At 50.4% G+C, this 21,086-nt stretch overlaps 1 protein-coding gene across 42 annotated transcripts in view; it reads left to right on the top strand.

The window, feature by feature from the left end:
• The window catches only part of IQCE (IQ motif containing E), a 45,905-nt gene that overhangs the window by 1,892 nt on the left and 22,927 nt on the right, over positions 1 to 21,086 (top strand). For 6 of the 42 annotated variants that reach the window (XR_011524313.1, XR_011524312.1, XR_011524311.1 and 3 more), the window contains 11 exons: positions 3,152 to 3,199; positions 4,628 to 4,673; positions 7,667 to 7,795; positions 8,353 to 8,487; positions 9,370 to 9,440; positions 13,901 to 14,014; positions 14,151 to 14,201; positions 16,959 to 17,029; positions 18,143 to 18,215; positions 18,470 to 18,519; positions 20,281 to 20,489. Coding sequence is in view for 32 of the 42 variants with exons in the window: in XM_070566178.1 (XP_070422279.1) it covers positions 3,152 to 3,199; positions 4,628 to 4,673; positions 7,667 to 7,795; positions 8,353 to 8,487; positions 9,370 to 9,440; positions 13,901 to 14,014; positions 14,151 to 14,201; positions 16,959 to 17,029; positions 18,143 to 18,215; positions 18,470 to 18,519; positions 20,281 to 20,489 (997 nt within the window). In the remaining 10 variants the exon portion in view is untranslated. Of the gene's footprint in view, positions 1 to 3,151; positions 3,204 to 4,627; positions 4,674 to 7,666; positions 7,796 to 8,352; positions 8,488 to 9,369; positions 9,441 to 13,900; positions 14,015 to 14,150; positions 14,202 to 16,958; positions 17,030 to 18,142; positions 18,216 to 18,469; positions 18,520 to 20,280; positions 20,490 to 21,086 lie in introns of all 42 variants that reach the window. The other 36 variants (XR_011524317.1, XR_011524316.1, XR_011524318.1 and 33 more) reach the window with 18 other exon arrangements.

The raw sequence follows: 21,086 nt of genomic DNA, 5'->3' as shown, positions 1-21,086 counted from the left end.
GTCCCGCGCCCGGGTCTGCAGGCTCGAGGGAGAACTGGAGCCGTGCTCTGGGCGTTTAGGAGCCTCTCAGCCGTCGGCCTGCTCTCTGCTGAGCGTGGCTCTGTTCTAAACCAGGCAGGAGCCTCTGGAGGGCAGGCACTGTCCAGGCCGTTTTCCTGTTTAAATCTTTTAGCCGGACTACCTAGCGGTCACCCCTGAGTCAGCAGAGGCCACTTGTTGGTCAGAAGTTGTGTGTAAGCCCCTCAGCCAGTCAGACTTACCCTTTACCATTGCATGTGTGCGTGTTTGCGCGTGTGTGTGTGGGTGGGTGGGTGGCTGGCTCGGGGGCTACCATCACAGTTCAGGAGTTTGTGGTTCTGCCCACCGTGCAGCTAGGGGCTAGTAACTTGGGTTTTCCCTTGGCCGTCTCTCCTGAAAGGGCACCCTCAGACGTGCCTGTGGTCCTCTGGGCTTCCAGGGATGTGTGTGGTTTCATCCTTAGGCCTGGTTTCCTCGGAGCTGCTCTTGGGTCAGAGCAGTTGATTGTTCAGCCAGTGTTTGGTCAGAGGTTGTGCCGAGGCCCCGAGGGCCAGTGGGACTCGGACTCACGCCCTTCCTGAGCGGGTGCAGTCCAGCGCTCGCAGGCAGCCTCCCTGACCCTCAAGGTTGACGGTGACCCCAGGAAGGCTCTTCTGGGCCCTGTTGGCCTTCTGGCTGCCCTGCCGGTTCACTTTCCACTGCCCCGATCCTGGAGCTAGGAGGGCCCTGCAGGTGCTCCCCACCAGGTCACCATTGTCCTAGTTGGTGGAATCGGGGAGGGGTGGAGTTCTCCACTCTGTATGCAAATAAAGTCCGTCCCTGGGGCACAGCTGTTGGTCTGTCTCTCCCCCTGGGAAGGACCTCTGTGCCACCACGCAAGAACTGGCGCAGGGACAGTGCTGCGCTTCTCCTGGAGTGACACTCCGCCTGGGCCTGCTCCTCCCTGCGTGCAACCTCTCCTACCAGCACGCGGGGGTGGGGGCGTGGGGACCCAGGAGTCTTAACCTGCCGCCTCTGGGAGCTTCTGGGAGCTGGCTGGGGGACCACAACCCCACCAGCACCCCTGTCGTCTCGGTGCACCCACCTGGCGTGGAGCTCTCTGGAGAAGTGTCTGTCAGACAGAGCTGGCAGGGCGGGCGCCCCGACTCTCACTGTGCTTCCTTGGCTTAGGGGATGTTCTTGAATTAGTCTTTCTCCATTGCTGTATGCCCTTAGTTCAATTTCTAGAAACTTCCAGTGATTGACTGTTTTATAGCTTTCTCTGGTAAATGGTGGTTTGCTGAGGAGACAGTCTTCCAAGCTCTGCGCCCACCGTTCTGGAAGAGGCTCCTGGGGCGTTGCTGTCCTTCCTGACTTGTTCCACACACCAAATTCCCGTGTGTCCCTGCATCTCTTTCTGGGCTCTGTCTTTTTTCCCAGTGTTTTAGTTTGTTTATATATGTGTTTAACGCTTTTAAAAATTTGGTAGGAGAACGTGTGCCCCTTTGTCAATGAGGAAGCTGAGATTCAGAGGGGTCAGTGGCATGACCAACATCACACGGCTGGCGTGGAGCCACTCCTGGCCGTCTTGAACTGCCCCCAGCGACTGCCGGCCGGCCAGAGCCCTGCCTGTTCCTGACACACGATGAATAGGTGCATCTAGTCTGGAAACAGGTGGCAGCTCGAACAGTACTTAGAGAAGGAGGAACGAATGGACCATCACTGGGTTTTTTGTGTGTGTTTTTTTTTGGTGAGAAAGATTGGCCCTGAGCCAACATCTGTTGCCAATCTTCCTCTTTTTGCTTATGCCTTAAAATGTCACCTGTTTAGTGACATCAGAAATCTAGGACAGTGGCTGATGTTTTTAAAGATTCTGTTTATTTGGAGCGCAGTACCGTCCCCTCGTCCCTCAAATCAAGTCACGCCGCGCTTGTAATTGGACACTCCGTGTTCAAGAGGCGTGCGAGTGGAGGGCGCCCAATCGTCACGGTGGCAGCTCATCCACGTTGTGGCGCAGCCTTACAGTTCTAGTAAAAATTCAAACTGCCCGCAGACTCGTTGCTTCACATGCTGATGGTTAACCTTGTGGACGATGTGTGTGCTTTTCAGGAAGCAGTGAAATCCCCCCGTGGTGCCATGTGGGTTCACCTGTGCCACACACAGCTCGCCGGCACACCGCCACCTCCCCCCGCAGACAGAGCGCTGTGGCTCAGAATAGAGGCGTTCGGTCCTCACTTCCAGTATCGGCATCATAAGTCGACTCTACAGTATTTTGAAGGCATTTTAAAAGTTTTTCTGCTTCCTCTTTTTTTAGGATTTAGACTTGAATAAGTGGGTTAACACAGAGAACTTCTAGGGGCTGGCCCCGTAGCCGAGTGGTTAAGTTTGCGCGCTCTGCTTCAGCGGCCTGGGGTTTCGCCAGTTCGGATCCTGGGCGTGGACCTAGCACCTCATCGAGCCGTGCAGAGGGGGCGTCCCACAGGCCATGACTAGAAGGACCCACAATTAAAATATGCAGCTATGGACTGGAGGGCTTTGGGGAGAAAAAGGAAAAATAAAAAATAAATAAAATCTTCAGGAAAAAAAAAAGAAAACTTCTTCCCTTGGGGAAGTCCCCTCTTGCTGACACCCTGGTACTGCCGTTAGACGGAGCGGATTTTATTTCACTCCCTGGGCTGGGGCACGTCACTGCAGCAGGAAGGAAGGAAACTTTGTAAGCCCAAATAATGCGTGTGTTAATGAATGTGTGTTTTTAATGACTTTGACTTGTTCTTACCAGGGTACCGTCACAGATTCCTTGTGCTTTGATGCGAAGGGGAATAAGAGAACATTTAAACAATGTGAAAAATGAAATACTTTTATCGAGAACTGTTTCTTTATCGAGCGTGCACAGCAATTCTGTGGAGATGCTGTCGCTACATTGACAGCCCGGGAGGGATCCTACTGGGAGGAGTTTTTTTTTCTGTCCCCCACCCGTCCCTTCTGCAGTGACTGAACAGGCTGGCCGCTGCCCGAGCGGCATGTGCAGGGTCTGCTCCGCTGGTCTTGGGTTTCCGCCTCGGCGGCCGTGCGCAGCTGGCTTCACTTTGTAAGCAGGGCCGCTGGGAGCCAAGCAGGAGCCCAAAGGTTTCAACATTTGCGTCTCTTCTTCCAGGGGGATGACAGTCTGTCCGCAATTACCTTTGACTCTGACTTTGAGACGGTGAGTGTGACGGCGAGGCCGCGGCTAGTCCGGGGCTGGGTGCTGTTCCCTGCACTTCTACCTGCACACGCACAGTGGGTCCTTGCCCACACGTGCCATGCTTAGAGCTGCAGGAAGAGCTCCAGACGCTGCTCGGCGTTTGGGAAGTTTCAAGCCCTCAGTTGGGTGTGCAGAGCTGTGGTTATAATCTTACAATGTTTATCCAGAGTTAGTCCTGAGCAGAGGGCAGGTTCCTATCCCGCCTCTGGCTTTGGCCCACACTCCCCCCTCCACCCCCCAATCCTGATTCATCAGGGCGCGAGAAGAGCTCAGGGTGAGGGAGTTGGAAGCCACTGTGGTGGGAGGAAGGAGACCCTTGGGCAGCTGTGGCTCTGGAGGTGCATGATGTCCTGGCCTGGTGGCCCAGCCCCCGTGCTGCTGGGAGCTGGCCTGAAGGGAGAGAGGAGAGCAGGAGTGGGCAGATCCAGGGGTCCAGAGGCAGACTGGCCCCCAGCCTGGCCCCTCTGGGTTTGTATGCAAAGCTGGGCTGGGTAGAAAATGAAGCCACTCCATGTGCATGTGAAATAAGAGCAAAGGAAGCGTGTCTCCCAGCAGATAGGGTTGTAGCCAGACCCCAGCACGGAGCTCTGTGGGGGCCCCAGCTGATCCCCGTCCCGCCTCCGCTCTGTGGCCCCAGGGAGCAGCACGACTCCGCTGTCTGGAGAGGGCCCTCCTCAGAGTTAAGGATTCCCCCTCGGCACCGCTGAGGATGTGGCCCAGGATGCTCCTGGGAGGAGGAGGGGTCCAGACCAGTGTCCCGGGGACGGTTCAGCCTGCACGGAGCGGGTGCATAGCCTCCGCGGATGGGAGGACGGGGCTCTCTGTCCGTGGGAAGCGGGTGAGGAGATAGGGCGGGAGGGCTGTGCATTGCCCGGGCCTGCAGCCACAGCAGGAGAAGCGGTGGGCGCCTGCCTCTGCGTTTGGCACCATGCTTGTCACAGGAGACGGTGTTCCAGGCAGGGTCCTTTCTCTGCTGGACGCTCCCTCCATGGTGGGGTTCGCAGTGGCCTTCTTCACAGGTCTCACGTTGCTGAATCCGCCCTCAGGGACAGTCACAGCCCAGCACCTGGTGCTGGCGGGAGGACAGTTGGGCAATCTCTTCAGGCAGGCTCAGCAGGCGCTCCCTCCTGTGCTTAGGCTGGAGCCACGCAGGCGCTTGGGGCCAGGCCGCCTCAGTGCAGCCCTGACCACATTCCCTGTGGCGCCTCCCGCGCCCTGCGTTCCTTCCTTCACTCAGACTTTGCTTGCGTCTCCGCTGAGCTCATCTCCTCTCTTGTTGCCTTTCCACCCCCTCCAACCCGCTCTGAACACGCCTTGCTTCTTGAGCGCGGCCATTCTGGCTGCTGGAGAAGGCTTAGCGTGCGTTACAGCGTTTCTTCTTTCTTTCAGAAGGCAAAAAAGAAAAGTTTCCGCAAACCTCCACCTCCATCACCAAGTAAGTATGGCCAGCCCGCCGTCCCCCCAGCTCCCACATTTAACCTGGAAAATGGTTTTTAGAACTGTCCTTCCCTGGTGTCCTGGCAGAAAGACCGAGGATGTTTTCTCCTTTGAGCCCTTGGGATCATTGAGACACGACACTTCGCCAGTTGGCTCCATTTGTGTTGGGATCTCGGGAGCACACGCTCCTGGGGTCCCCGCCTTCCCCGTCGTCCCAGTGGTCCTGGTGGGAGGAGTGGGCTGAGCCTCCCGCAGTCACTGCCTCTGGGCCTTAGTGTTTGTTCTCTCTCTCCCGCTGTCTCATCACTTCCCTCTTCAGGATGCTCCTCAAGGCCAGGCCTTCTGTTAAGCTCAGGCTCGTGCCTTGAGATCAGAGCTGCTCCTCTGGGCACTGTACTGAGACGGTGTAGACATTCCAAGACCAGCTGGAAAGTTGGGTTTTTTTCCTTTGGGGATGCCCTGGGCTTATTTTGCTGGCAGGATTCTTCAGTTGCCTGCCCTCAGCAGGAGGAGGGCAGCTCCGTCTGTGGCCCTGGTCAAGCAGGCGGCTGCCCGTCAGGGAGGACGTGGCAGGAGTGGGTCTACTCAGTTCGGGCTGTGGTAACATAGATGGGGCAGCTTCTGAACAGCAGACTTTTACTTCTCACCATTCTGGAGGCCTGGTGCTAGTCCTGTTGGGTTCTGGGGTTGTCCCTCTTGGGTTGCAGACAGGCACCTCCTCGTTTATCTCACTGGTGGAGGGGATGAGACAGCTCTGTGGCTCACTTTTAAAGGGGCACTAATCCCATTGTGTGGTCCCCACCCCATGGCCTAGTCACCCCGAAAGACACATCTTCTAATACTGTCACATTGGGAGTTAGGTTTCAACAGACAGACTTTGGGGGATACACCCATTCAGTCTGTAACAGGTGGGGTTAGTCCAGACGGCGGCCCCAGTTCTAACATTGCTCCAGTGCACGGTGACCCATGTGTGAATTTCACGCTGGTGAATGTCTGTGTGACAAACTTTAAATCCTAGATTGGCTTCCTTTTGCTCCCCAGAAACCTGTGGCCCTCCCTGACGTCATGATATATGCATATATGTATGATTTTATATACATATATACTTCAGACATATTATGTCGAATATATGACACGCTCAGAGAATACAAATGAGCTTTCATAGTAGGGCAAGAAGAGCATAATTAGATAAATTCCTGCAAAGAAAAGAAGCGAGTTTTGTATTACAAATAAATATAAACATTAGAAAGAAATCATCTAGAACTTGGACTTTGGATATCCTTCCTCTCCTTCCAGGGAGAAAATTGAGAATCGATATAAGGAAAAGGTGTGGGTGTTTGTGTTATAAATCTTCTCATTTTAGAACCATTTTGTTTAAGTCCTTCTTGGCTAGAAAGTACCTGAGGTAAATATTAGACCATCTTGCTCTCGTTGGAAGTCAGGCATTTCAAGAGCAATAATCAGATTCTTTTTATCCTGATTTCTGTAAATGTCAGAATTGGGTCTGCTGTAATTTTGAACGGCCAGAACCCCAGAGCGTCGCAAACTTGAGAGGTGTGGTGTGACTCGGTGGCTGTGCCCTCTGCCCGCAGCCGTGCTGGGCAGCCGTCCCCTCCTGAGCGAGCGCCCTGGGGCCTATTTGCATGTGGCTTGCTCAGCCCTCTCAGACTGGCTCAGATGTCACTTCCTCGGGTCGCACCCCGTCACCTGCTCCCGTCACGTCCTTCATGAGGCTTGTTCAGCAGGGGTTCTCTCTGGGTTTCTTTGCCGCCAGAGCAGGGACCGTGTCTGTCCTGTCCACTTCATAAGTGTGTTTCTTTAGTGCCTAATCGAGTTCCACGTGGGTTTGAAGTTTCCAGAGTGTCCTGAGATTTTTAGTCCTCCCCGCGCTCTGGGGAGGACGAGGCAGGCGGTGGCGCCTCCGCTCTTTCAGGGTTTCCTGTTTCTAAGGCAGTGTCTGTCACCAGTATATTTCATTCTCCCTTCTTCCTTCCCAGCTTTTATCCACGTGCATGCATGTTTTCCTGAAGATTCTCACTATTCATTGATAAATCACATACATTTAGGAGGGAAATATCATTTGTGGGTCTTTTTTTCTGATCACGGATTTACTTTTATAAGTGAGCTCTTCCGTGGATCTTTAAAATTTGCAGGGCCTCCAGAATGTCCCGGGAGTGGGTACTGCAGTCCTGGGGAGGTGCGAATGCGCCAGAGTCTGATGTGTCTTTATTCCCTCATCTAAATTATAATGGGAAATTTTCCATACATTTTGAAGCCATGGAGAAACTTAGAAATTAAAAACATTAAGTATATTAGACTTAGATTTTGAGGGTCTTCTACAGATATAAATTTCTTTGCTATTTAAGAAATATAAGCATGTTTTGTGAACAACTTAGTTTTCACATAAATTTGTCACATTTTACATAATTAAGGAGCTGAAATCCCAGATTGAAAAATGATTTTAAAACATTTCCCTCATTTTGATGACAAAATCAAAACTGCTCTGGAAAGGTGTAATTTTTTTCTCATTTCTTCTAGATCGGTTACATATTAAGTTCTAAATATTATTACTTATGTCCGTATGTAGCAACATGAAAAATGTTTACAGCGTTAAGTACAAAGGATACAGAATTGTGTGTTCATTATGACCGTGACAATGTAAAAATATGTATGGAATTGAAAACTGAATGGGAAATTAAATATTGTAGTATTGGTAGAATTTTGGATTCATGTTTTTAAATAAATTTCCCATTATGTTATTTCTTTATAATAAAACTTAAAAGACAAGTGTAAGTATATATATATCATATGACAGTGTATATAGGTATAGTGTATATCATAACTGTATCTTTTATTCTTGTCAGAATGTTTTTATCTGGAGTCGTGATGCTCTCGTGACTATTTTATTTTGCTGTTTTTGTCTTTCCAAAGCACATGTGTTGAGAGGGTGTTGATATTTTGCACCTCTAAAACCATTTATTGGCTTTTTAGAGTCACCTTATCACTCTAAGCCAAGAAAAGTGGCATCCTGGAGGTCTCTGAGGACAGCAACGAGCATGCCTCTTGGTAACAGAACGTCGTTGACCCCACAGACGCTGTGGCTGGGAAGCTCAAAGCAAGGTATGTGGCTGCTCCAGCAGAAACCTTTCCTGCCCCGAGGGGGGTTTTAGAAATTGCGGGTGGTGGTCTGAAGGAGAGTTTTTAAGAGATGTTGTGTGGATGACAATGTTTTTGATCTTCTCAAAGACGTCGAGCTCATAGCTTTTACATAACGTGCCAGTGTGGTTCCTGACGGTCCGTGTGTGTGTCACTATGCTCTGGGCCTTCTGCTGTCTTAGTACTGCTGGCAGGGGTGTGTTGGAGGCAGCTCCTACCAGCTTGCAAGAGCCACTTGTTACATTTTTAGGAATTTTGTGAGCTGGTCGATATCACACTGGCAGCTTGCACTTGGACATCGTGGGAACTGTTTATACCATGGAAATGGGCAAATGCTGTCGATCTGGGCTTGCTTTCTTTCTGAGAGCCGGTGGTTGAACATTTGTCAGCACCCTGCTGATGGCCACTGTCAGCTGGTTGACTGAAGCTGTCTTCAACCTCGGAAGATCGGTATTAGAGACAAAACCTGCCGTTGTATTTGCTTGTGCCTGTCATATTAAATCCATGCACATTCAAACCAGGAGGTCTGACCCCACCCCTGAAATCAGAGCTCAGCTTGGAGCACGCATGGACCAGCCCTCCCCGCAGCACTCCCGACTATCTGACAGAAGCTTTGAGAAGGAGGAGGTCAGACCTCAGGCGTTCTGCCAGCAATGGTGAGCACGTTGATGGTGACAAAGCCGTGGCTAAGGAAAAGCGTTGGGACTCCAGGGTGTCCTTTGAGAAAGTGAGACTTCAGGCTTCCTGTGCTAGCTCCATCGGTGGAGATTGTGGAGTGTCCTGAGGACAGTGACTCTGAAAGTCCATTCTGCCCTCCCAGAAAGTGGCTTTCCTAACGTGCACGGTGACATCTTCCCAGGCTTCAATTGTGCCTCCCTCCCTAAACTTAGAGTCTTGTTTAAGTTCGCCATGTAAACAATACTAGAAATGAAATGAAAATTGCAAATAATCACACCAAAAAGAATGGGTTTGTTTTCATGTTCCCGTCTTCCCCTCTGGCCTTTAGCCCTATGCTTTCACTGCTCTTCCTGCAGCCCTCTGTAGGAAGCGTGGGGAAACCTTGTCACTGTCCCCCGAGTTGACCACCTTACTGTGCTCACAGGCTAAGGGCTCTATTTGGGGCTTCAATGTTTGAGAGTCCCAATATGTTAGGCAGCCGTTGAAACCAGAGGCCACTGCGCTGCCGGACCCGGGAATGGGCGTGTCCTCCGCTGTGAGCGCTGGCTGGCTGTGTTTGCTGTTCAGATCCGCACATAGCGCTTCTCCTTTGGACGCCCTTCTGCAGTCCTTTTGCTGCAATGAAGCCCTGTGTTAACGTCTTTCAGTTTTCTCTTGCTTCATCTTTCTACATCACTACCATTTTTAGTTTCCTTACTTTTTGGAAAAGTATTGTGATCAAGCTAAAAAGGTTGAAATATTTTTACTCTTCTTTCTTAAAAGGAAAATTTTATTAACTTCCAGGTGTTCGTTAAGGTGTAGCGAAGAATTTTTTCAGCTTTTCAGATAATCTTTTAAGGGGTTTGTGTGTCTTCCTGCAGGTCACGTTCCTGGGACCCTTGTCTACCGAGAGAAGGAAGACATGTATGATGAGATCATTGAGCTGAAGAAGGTAGTCTTTCTCTCTGCTCTTTGCTGATCTGAAATAGTGCAGGCTTTCTACAACAATGGGTGGGAAGGGCAATATCTTTGCTGGGATGTGTCCGTGTGGAAAGAACATGAGCTTTAAAGAGACACCTGAGTTGAAACACTGGCCGAGGCCTTAGGAGCTGGGGGACCCTGGTTAAAGCGAGGCCTCGCACCAGCTTGTGAGAGGCCTCAACAAAGTTTAGACTCATCTGTGCTCTGCTTCCCCAGCATGGTGGAGGACACTGGGGAAGGACTGGATTAACTTCAGAGTCCCTTTGCACCCTGAGGCTTGACTTTATGATAAGGCCATTTGGTGTCATTATTATCAATAATCTGCTTTTGTGTGATTTGTTAGTGTTAACAAGACATTTCACGTACCTTGTCTCAGTCGATCTCTACAGGAGCTCTGTGCGATAGGTTTCAACTATTATCTGGTGATGATCTTAAGACTGAGAGAGGTTAGTAGTCTGTCCAAGGTTAACCAGTAGCGGGACCAGGATTTCCATGAAGGTCGTCTGCCTCCCAGGGGCAAGGCTCTTTTTGCTACCCCCTGCTGTCTCCTGCTCCCTAGAGTGCAGACTGCATTGAGGTAGATTACCATCAACCTCATCACCTCCACCACCACCACCGTTATCCGCACACTGGTGTTGAATATCCATACATATTCTTGTGCCCTGCAGAGATGACCGGGGTCCATTCCCTTCCGTAATGTTAGTCTGTTTATGGACATGCTGTCTGTGCCAACTGGGCTGCGTCTGGAGGACTGTGGCCCTTCTGGGCACCAGAGGTTAAGCAGGACATTGGCAGTCAGCATGCCCAGAGCATGGCGAGGAGCCAGAAGCCATCTCACCTGAGGATCACAGGGAGAAACTGGGCAGCTGGTACAGGCCCCTGGGTACAAGACGCAGCCCTTCTCTGTCGGTCCAGAGAGGATGCTCAGATCTTAGGTAGGACCAAAAGAATGGTCACCACAGGAGCTGTCTAGCAGTGAAGTGCCGCCTGATGAGTCAGTACACGCCCTTTCCCACAGATTTTAAACAGATGTTGGTTGACTATCCGGGATATTGTAGACAGAATTTTTATTTTGGTTGGGAGACTACTAAATAAACTCTGAGAGTCCCTGAAACTGAATAATCCCCGCCGAAGGACTCTTGGAAGCAGTCTTCTTGGGGCTAGAAATGAGGCTCTGGGTAAAGTTATATTGACTTTATTCAAACTTACCATCGTGGGTTTCTGGATAAAATCAGCTGAGGCGTCTAAATTCAGAGAGAAGAGAAATTTATTTTCAGTACTCTGTGGCTCTGGGATCTTGAGCATCAGAGTAGTTTTTTTTTATGGCAAAGCGATGCCTCAGTTTCCTATTGAAGAATGGGGATGATGATAGTACGGTTTCATAGGGTTGCTGTGGGGATTCAGTAGAGTAACCCGAAAAGTCTTTAGTACAGTGCCTGACGTACAGGGAAAGGTCACTGAGTGTAGACCATTTGCAAAAAACTTATTTTGAAATAATTATAGATTCCCAGGAAGGTTTCAACAATAGTACAGAGAGGTCCCTTGGACTTTTCACCCAGCCTCCCCCAATGGTTGCATCTTACATAACTACAGCGCAGTAGCAAAACCAGGAGACGGACATTGGTACAATGTGCGTGTGTAGTTCTGTGTCATGTTGCCACCTGTGTAGATTCCTGTGACCACCGCTGCTATCAAGACACAAAACTGCTCCATCCACAAAGATCTCTCTCATGCTTCTCCTTCACGGTCAAGCTCAGCTCCCTCCCCTCTAACATCCCTAGCTCCTGGCAACCACTGATTGTTCCCTCCATCGCTATAATTTTGGCATCTCGATAATATTATATAAATGGAATCATACAGTATGTGACCTTTTGAGGCTGGCTTTTTCCACTCATCAGAATGCCCCAAGACACATCGATGTTGTTTCATGTTTCAGTAGTTCTCTCTTCCCAGCACTGCTGTAGCTGTGTCCTACAAATTTTGACATGTTGTCTTTTTTTGATGTATTCTTCACTTTAAGACTCTTTGACTCATGATTATTTGGAATTGTTTAGTGTCTCAGAATTTAAAGTTTTCTGGTTATTTTTGTTGCTGACTTCTAGTTTGAGTCCATTGTGGCCACAGAACACACTCTATATAATCTCATCTCTTTTAAATCTGTTGAGGTCTGCTGTATGGCCCTGGGTGTGGTCCACCTTTGTATGCATTCCGTGGGCATTTGAAGAGAAGGGCTGTTCCGTTGTTGGGTGGCGTGTTCTGTAACGGCAGTTAGGCCCTGTTGGTTGATGGTGGTGTTGAGTTCTTCTGTATGCTTGCTGATTTTCTGTCTAGCTGTTTCATCAGTTATCGAGAAAAGGGATGTTGAAGTCTCCAACTATAATGGATTTTTCTATTTCCCCTTTCAGTTCCATCAATTTTTCCACATATTTTCACATATTTTACAGCTCTGTTATTTGGTGAACACACATTTAGGATTGCTGTCTTCTTGGTGGATTGACCTTTATAGTCAATATATAATGTCCTTCTCTGTCCTGGTAATCTCCTATTCTCTAAGTCTGCTTTATCTGACATTACTATACATACCCACTCCTGCTTTCTTTTGATTAATGTTTTGATGACATCTCTTTTTCCCTCCTTTTATTTTTGACTTAACCTGTCTCATTATGTTTAAAATAAGCCTCTTCTAGACAGCATATGGTTGGATCATGATTTTTAATCTGCTTTGCCAATCTCTGTCTTCTAACAGGTTTGTTTAGATCGTTTACATTTAATATAATTCTTGCTATGTCTCCCATTTTATTTTGTGCATGTGTGGCCGCATTACCGCTAGGCAGGGAAAGTCCTGGCCCTCCAGTCGGCTCCTCTGACAACCCGCCTCCTCCTCAGTGAGGTGGAGGCACAGCGCCTGCTGCAGCCTGGCCGGTCGAGGTCCAGGCTGCCCACTCAGCCTTTGCTGCAGGGGTGGGGCCCCGGTGTTTTCCGTGGTGTTTGCCTGGGATGCAGCAGTTACTGTCTCTAAGTTTTCTACCTTCTTAGGCTGCCCCTTTCCTGCTGGAGAGAGGAGGCTTTCCTTGTCTGTGCCCATTGGCTTGTCCAGGCCGTTGGCTTCTCCAGCACCCAGTCCAGGATATAGGAGGCGCAAGAGACCTGGAGGAACTCTCTGCACATTGTTCCTTGAGTCCTGAGTCCCTTGCTAGCCTGCCTTCTTCTCTCTACCTTTCTGAGTCTTCTTATGTTTGTCCTACGCACAGTGTCCAAGGTTTTGAGCTGTGCTGAGCAGGGTGAATAGGGAAAAGTGAATGTACTCCATATTTCCCGAAGCAAATTCCCGTGGTTAGACTTCTTGTCTTTCCCAATGACTCTGCACCAACTAACTTATTCATTGCATGCTCATCAAGTGCCAGGAATCTCTCCTGCCCGGTAGGGACGCTGGCGTTCTTGCCAAGTGTGGATATGTGGCTGACATGCAGGCCTCCCTTGGTGGGACACGCACTTTGAATTGTCTTTCCAGTGGTGGGAGCTGGTTTTGCTCAGACACTGTCTCCCTTCTGAGCATGAGTCCTTGAAAGGAGAAGGATGTTTCCAAGATACCTGGCTGGTTAGGATGCAGGCAGATGCTGGAAGCCAGTTAGCTATGGCACAGCAGACCCCTGTGGGCGTTACCCAGCCGGGGCTGTGAGCACTGTTTTAACCTCGTGCTTTTCAGGCTGGGGGGCTCACAGGCTGGGGAGAAGCTTTTTCAGGTGAGGACATTGCAAACGATAATTAAAAATGCCCTACCATCACCGTTTCATGAAAGGACTAGATAAGTCCAAAATAGTAGGAAGGATAGAATTTCAAAGTACAGCATAGTTGTAGAAAGTGAATAAACTTAGTTTTGTGAAAAACTGACTACATAGTCTTTTTCTTCTCAATTCACCACAGATTGCTGAAAAACTGGTCCGCAGATGAATATTGGGGAACCACTGCCCTGACCAACTAGGCCTTAGTTGACAATAAGAATTTTAAATGGACATTAGCCTTTGATGAGTTTTAGTGATCTGTGGTGTGACAGGAATGGACTTTCTCCTGTGGACATGGAGAATATGTGACATTGGCACCTTCCGGAGTTGCTGTTGACGGTGTGGATTTGTAGAGCAGTGTTTCTCCCTGGGGGTACCGTTGGCATGTTGGGTGGCAGAGTTCTTAGTTGGGTGAGATGGTCCTGCACCTAACAGGGCATTGACCCACCTAATCCCCACCCACTAGATGCCAGTAGGGCCTTTCAGTGCCCCTTACTGTGACATCCAGGCCTCCTCATCCCACCGCACATGCAGTGTCCTGACTGGGGACCAGGCAGCTCTTGAAATTCTTCTCCGTTTCATCTGGATGTTTGTGTGTACACTTTGTGTGTGCATGGGTGTGTGTGTGTGTGGTCGTTTTTTCCTTCAGTCGTTACACATGCAGAAGAGTGACGTGGACCTGATGAGGACGAAGCTTCGGCGCCTGGAAGAGGAGAACAGCCGAAAGGACCGGCAGATAGAGCAGCTTTTGGATCCGTCCCGAGTAAGTTGCTGGCTGGGCGGTGGTGGTGGTGCCCCCGCAGGAGGCGTGGGAGCCACAGGCTCCCCTCCTCAGACTAACGGGGGCGGCGGGGGGCTGAACTGCCTATTGTCTTCATGTCTCCATCCACTCACCACAGGGCACGGATTTTGTTCGGACTCTGGCAGAGAAAAGGCCTGATACCGGCTGGGTGAGTATAATCTCCAGCGAGACAGGCAAGCTTCCCACTGAAACCTGGCTTTAGACGCAGCCCGCGGGAGAGATGCCTCTTCTCCACCGCACTCTTACAAGAGGAGGAGCAGCTGTGGAGACGGCTCCAAACTGCCCACCCGCTCTCCACGGAGCCGCGGGGCCTGCAGAAGACGCCTCAGGGCTGGCAGGGGAGTGGGAGAGGCTGAGCAGGCCTGCCCTGATTGCCCCAAGGGCAAAAATGCGTTGTAGAAAAAGTAGTCATTGGGGGACTTCCCCTTCGTGCCTGAAAACACCATCCTTAGCAAGAGGCGCTGACGTACAACAGAGAAACGAAGCAGGAACAGAATAAAGACCTTAAAACACCTACGGATACCTCTCCTATATTATTTAATAACTCGTAACACATCGAATGGAACAAAATGATGGAAAATGGAGCCATTATATGATTAATGCTGTGGCAATAAACTATAGCAGTTGGAGAAAAAGGTACCACAATAAACCTCATATGAGTCAAGGAAGTACATTTTTTTAAAAAAATATGAAATGCTGAAAGAAAACTGGAAAGGATACGATTTTGAGATTATTGAACACAAAGAATAAAATAACATTAATGATATGATTAATGGATTTGATAGCATAAAATTAAAATTTATGATAAAATCCCCTAAGCCTGCGATGGATATCGGATCATGTAGTGGGGAGGCGGAGGACATTTTGATCAATACAAGAGGATTTTCTCTCCAGAATGTATGGCGACTCCATACCAATCCATCAAGAAGAAAGCATTCTCTCTGAATAAACGATCAAAGCCTGGTTCTGTGCTCAGGACAGCGCAAAGTGCGTACTTAACTGCTTGAGAAGGAACCAGTGTGTTTCCACAAGAAAAGTTTTCAGATAATAGCAACTCTTAAATGTTGTGGAGTTGTAAAGTTTGCACATGTACATAGTCTCATTTGATTTCTCGTAATAGGGACTTCAATGCTCATTTTTAAAATCGGGAAACTGAGGCTAAGAGGTTCGCCCAGGTTGGGTTCGTATAAATGACGGTAGCTCTGAAGGCCGGGATGGTGTCTGTCTCCATCCCCGTCGTTCCTCTAGCAGTGAATACTTGAGGGACAGCCCCATCCTGAACTCCTGTGCAAAATAGACACACACGATGATGGGCAGGGCTGAGGAAACACGGCATCCTCAGAACTCAGTCGTTGCCTCGTAAGTTGTTCTGACCGTGCCCAGCATTCGTCTGACACTGCTCGTTTTAGACTATGTCTCAAGGAAAAAATCCCGGACAAAAAGCCTCTGGCACAGGATATTTATAGCTGCTCAATTTGGGGGGAATTGAGAAGCCATTCAAATTGGAATACCGCTACATCAAATACGGTTAGAAAAAACTTTTTAAAAAAAGAGTGTAAAACAGTACAGCTATGTTCAGAAATATCTACATGATTAATTTGGGTGAGGAGGTAGAATTCTGTAAATAATGGGCTCTTTGTATCTTTGTTGTTCTGATCCTGTGCGTGTTTTTTTTTATCAAAGTTGATTGAAAGTAGAAATTCCGGATGACAGGGCACATGCAGTTTTCATTCTAATACCATGGCCAAACCGCCCTTCACAGCGGCTGTGTCCTGGGATTGGACATGTCTGCTTGTCACCACATGTGCTCAGGAAACATCGGGCCACATGCACAAGGAGGACTGGCCGAGGTTTCTATGAGGGAGTGGTTGTGATAGCAAAGACGGGTCACGACTTAAACGTCTGTCGTGGAAGAGCGAGCCACTGCAGCGGGTCTGTTCGTCCTTTGGAGGAAGAGCGTAGGCATACCATACCGGAACTAGCAGGCGTGGCCACCGAGGCGGCTTGTCGATTGGAAGAGACAAGTTGCAGAATGATATGTGTGGTCGGGTACCATTTATGCAAACAATGCTGCCCTTTCAGGGGCATGCGTGCCCACATGCACGCCTAGAATAAGGTCTAGAGAATGCACAGTGAGTGGACCCCAATATTAGTGGACAGGGGTAAGGTCAGAGAGTATACTTTCATCTATAGTGTTTTAAGGGTTTTTTTTACAGGAAACATATTGGTGTATTACTGATATAATTTTAAATTACCTTAAAACCCAATGAAAAAGTAGTTTGGCTATTTAAAAAGAGAGAAAGGGATGTTCTTCCAGGAACAGAGGGTATTATCTCCCACAGTGATACACTAACAGAGAGAAGGGAGAGATGAGGGAGTGAGCGGGTGAGGGAGGTGCAGGACCTCGCCAGGCCTCTGTCCAGCTGTGCGCTGCCTCCCAGGGGAGTGCTGTGGACTGAGTTGTGGGCCAGGTGAGGGTTGTGATTCTCCTATCTGGGGACCGTGCTGGCTTCCTCGACAGTAACTGGTGAAGTGTCTTGTCCATTCTACCGAGCATGGAAGTGATGGAGGGAAGATGGCAGCTTTCGGGCATGCAGACCGTGGCTGCGTGCTGCCCCCTGGCACAGCTCCCCTCCCCGCGCTGTGCGCTGAGTAGGCAGGACGGTGGGCTCGCTCTTTGCTGCGCCTGTGCCCTAGAAGAGAAGCCAGCCCTTAAATGGGGGGGGCGGGGGGGGTGGTGTTAAGGACAAGAGCGCTCCGATGGGATGACATGCGGGGGCTGCCAGATCAGCTGGTAGGGGGCACCTCACCCAGCCTGGGGACGGGACAGTCTGAGTCTCCGGAGGGCGAGGAAGGCCGCAGACGTGGAAACGGTCAACCTGAAGTGGTGGTGTTCTCTTGGCAGGTCGTTAATGGGCTAAAGCAGAGGATTCTCAAGCTGGAGCAGCAGTGCAAGGAGAAGGACAACGCTATCAAGTATGGAGACGTTGGGGGGCTGGCTGTGGGCCGCGGGCTCCAGGGGGCGCCTAGGCCTCGCCCACCTCAGCTGGCCAGGCTGACACGCGCGCCCCTCGTCCTGCCTGTGATTTCAGTATCAGTATCTGCTCTGTTTTCTCAGACCACGGCATTAGTTCCCACCGCCGTCCTCTGTTCCACGTCCCTAGTCCCAGCTTCATCTTCCTACCAAAAAAACGAAAGTAAATATTAGCCGCCTCTTCCCGATGTCACTAAGGAACGGAATTTTCCTTTGGCCTTTCCTGTTCCGGTGACGTTTAAGAAATACTTTCTGCCCTTAGTCCTCTGTGGATTCCTTTTTCCTCTGGTAGGACGTGTGTGGGTCTCGATGCTGCCCTGGTGCCCAGACCTGTCCCCAGCTCTTCTCCGCCCTGCGCGCTCCTGGGCTGGCTTTGATGCGGCCGCACAGATCTCTTTCCTGTCGCTTTAGTGCAGAGGGAGGGTCTTTCCTAGCTGTGATGGAGTTTATTTAAGGAAATCTGAGGTTCTGCTTTCTGTTGCCCCACATCTCCTCTTTATACAAAGTGCCCCCCTCCTTTGTTTCCTGCTGAAATGGTCGATTTAAACAGTTTTTATTTGCTGATTTCTTCTTTCAGAATCCCGAACTCTGTCCTTTACTTTCATTTCTCTGCTAGAGCTGTGTACCTAAAGTCTGTTAACCGTGAAAACAGGACAAGGGGAGAAAATGACTCTTTCCTTTGTAAAACCGTCCTTCCCACCTACCCCCGAAGATGGCCTGTCCTCTCTGCCCCTGAGGTCTTTCTTCACGATTACCCCAGTTTTTTAAGGGCAGCCTCTTATTTAGTAAAGCATGTCTGTAGGGAGCCTGTCACCTCACCCTGGAAAGTAGCTGGTCCAACATGGAGGACGCCCTGTGGTGTGAGGAATTCCCTCGTCAGGCCCGGAACGAGTCCTGTGCAAGGCCCCCAACCAGCCAAGCGCCGACTCAGGCTTCCCTGCCCAGCGCGGTTCTCCTGCAAAGCCCTTCCTCTGATGGTCTAGAAACACTCTTACCCTTGTTCCGCCCCCGGGAACGCTGGCACTGCCATGTTAACTCTGAACTTGGGTTTTTAGCAAACTGCAGACTGATATAAAGACCACTAACTTGGAAGAGATGAGGATTGCCATGGAGACGTATTACGAGGAGGTGTGTGCTGTCTGCCCAGTGGGGGCCGCGGGGTTGGAGGGTGTGGCTAGGGGCAGCTGCTGACCTGGGCCACGGCCCGGCTGCGCTGTGGGCACGCTGCCCTCCTGTTTCGTCTTCCCCTGCACGTGCATCACAGCCACTGAGTGCTTGCTTCCCTCCACTGGGCAGAAATCGGGAGTCTGGTTACAGTTTTGTCAGAGGAGGGTCTGCCTGCTCACTTTGTATTTTAATGCGTTTCCATTTGTTACCTGCAGATTCACCGTCTCCAGACTCTGTTGGCAACTTCTGAACCTACGGGAAGAAAGTACGGTTTCTCCTTTGGGAGCCCTGTCCCCTGTGTTGTCCTCGTGTTCAGCTGCTCTAGAGGCAGCACAGTCACTCCCTGGAGGCCGCGTCCGGTGCCCTCAGCTCGAGCAGCACCGGCCCGCGCCTGTGTCCTTGATGGGGGAGTGGCCACGTGTCTGGCTGGGGTGTCACAGATGTGCTGACTGCCCCCGGCACGCTCAGTGCTTGTGCTTGAAGCGTTCACACTGCCTAACAGCCCCCAGCTTAGGGCTAGAAAACGCTGATTTCAAAGCAGCTCTTCCTTCTCGGAGGGCGTTTAATGCCAAGGACAAGCTCATTCTGCCAGATCAGTTTCTGAGGAGAGACATCATGGTTTCCTTATGGCATAGATTTCCCTGACCCCTTCCTGAACCATCTCAGGCTTTCAACACACCATGGAAGGAGCGACCCCTTTCCATGGATTTGGGCGCGTAGCTGGTCTGCAGTAGATTCCTGACGTTTGTCGAGTGTTTACACTCTGCCGGGCCTGGTCTGCCCTTTTTGCCCCTTCCCTCGGTAGTTTCAAGTGCGTTGGCAAATTTTTCCTGTAAAGGGCCGGTAGTAATTATGGTCCATTCTCGTTATTCGCAGCAGTGGTGTCCTTAAAGTCTCTGCGAGCCCTGAATTGGCAAATACTGAAGCGCTGCGCCTGGGGGTCCGGGGTCAGGTTCCCATGAGCCTCTGGCCACCACATTCTCGTCAGCGGTCAATACATAACCTTTGTACGTGTGTTTCTGTTAAACACACCTTGTGAGGTTTATGTTGTTAACTCATTGACATTGGACTCGCACCCACAGCGCTGTGACTCAGGCCTGAGAGAGGCTCGTCTGACACGCGTGTTTTCTCCGTGAGGCCCGTCCCAGCCTTCTCACACTCAGGAGCTCCAGCCCGCGCTCCAGCACCATGCGGGAGCGCCGTTTTATTTACTTATTTTTTTACTTATTTTATTGAGGTCATATTGGCTTATAACCCTGTATAATTTCAGGTGTACATTCTCATATGTCAGCTTCCGTATAGACTGCATCGTGCTCACCACCAATAGTCTAGTTTTTGTCTGTCACTGTACATATGTTTGGGGGCCACTTTAAACAGCGAAATCACCAAAATCACAAAAACGTGAAAAGCATGCACTAAATAGATGGTGAAAACGACACTTGTTGACAGTGCAGTAGCTGGAATTAGAAGCCGGAGCGGTGCATTGTCAGCCTCAGCCGGGAATGTGCCCAGCAGGCGACTCCAGTTCTTTGCCACTCTGCCCACATTCACGAGTGACCAGGAGAGTGCCACACGTGTTGATTAGGAGGTTACAGGTTCACTTTAGCAAGTAGGTGAATTTGCAAATATGGAATCAGTGAATAATGAGGATCAACTATCTTAGACTGTGTGGGATGAGAGACAAAATCAAAACTATTATATAGGTACTTATGTAACAAGAGAGAAAATAAATTTCCTTAGATTTCTTAGTGATAGAATTTAAAATATATTACTGGTAAGTGAATACAATATTTTGTTATGCAGGTTTACTAACGAGAAGAATGGAGTTCTGTTTTAGGGGATAACACTTTGCTTATTTGGGGTTCAAAGTTCGTGTTCCCTATTCAACTGCAAATATTCACCTACAGAAACCACTCTGAGCCATGGACAGGCGCCCCAGGCCCTCATGTGCCCACTCCTCACTGAAGACGTTTGTGAAGCCAGTTTAGAGCCCCAAACCTTAGCCGCTTGGTTTTGTTGTCCCTAGGCCTCCAGTGGAGAAGAAAATCAGCCTGAAAAGGCAGAAGAAGATGAGCAGCGCCCTCCTGAGCTTGTCCCGGAGCGTCCAGGAGCTCACGGAGGAGAACCAGAGCCTGAAGGAGGACCTGGACCGCGTGCTGAGCAGCTCCCCCACCGTCTCCAAGACAAAGGGTATCTGCCCGAGAGCCACCCAAGGAGGGAGACACGAGGAGAGAGGTGGCGTCTCTTGTTCTTGGAGGGAAGACGTGGGGTAGCGGCCATGGGGGATCGTGGCCCTTCCTTCCTCCCAACCCCCAGGGCCCTGTTGCGTTGGCCACAGCCTCGGGTACAGCCCGCTGGGCAACGCTGCCGGAAGCGTAGTGAGCACCTGCTGCATGCCACTCTGCTCTGGGTGCTGGAGACAGAGCAGTGGAGGAGAGCGTGCAGCCTCCCTCGTGGAGGTGACACCATCGCAGGGAGGGCGAGGAGAAGCCAGCGGGTCCAGTGTGGGTCAGGTGGGAATGAGTGCTATGGAGCCAGTTAAAGGAGGGCAGGAGGCAGCAGCTCAGGGCGGTGGCATGCACCTGTGAGTGGGTCTTCAGGGAAGGCCCCACCGAGACAGTGACAGCCGTGCACAGTCTGAGAGAGCTGAGGGACAGCTGTGCTGATGGCCGGGGGAAGGGCACTCCAGGCCCCATGTGTGCCCGGCATGTTTGAGGACCAGCAAGGTGGCCCCTGTGCCCAGCGTGGGGAAGCAGTGGAGAGTGGCAGCAATGAAGACAGAGAAGCAGTGGGCCAGATGGAGTGTAGGGCCTTGAAGGCCACTCCAGAACC

This window comes from Equus przewalskii, chromosome 12, assembly GCF_037783145.1.
Source record: "Equus przewalskii isolate Varuska chromosome 12, EquPr2, whole genome shotgun sequence".
NCBI classification, from domain to species: Eukaryota; Metazoa; Chordata; class Mammalia; order Perissodactyla; family Equidae; genus Equus; species Equus przewalskii.
The sequence above is the reverse complement of the archived record's forward strand: the minus strand, read 5'-3'. Positions and strand labels throughout refer to the sequence as shown.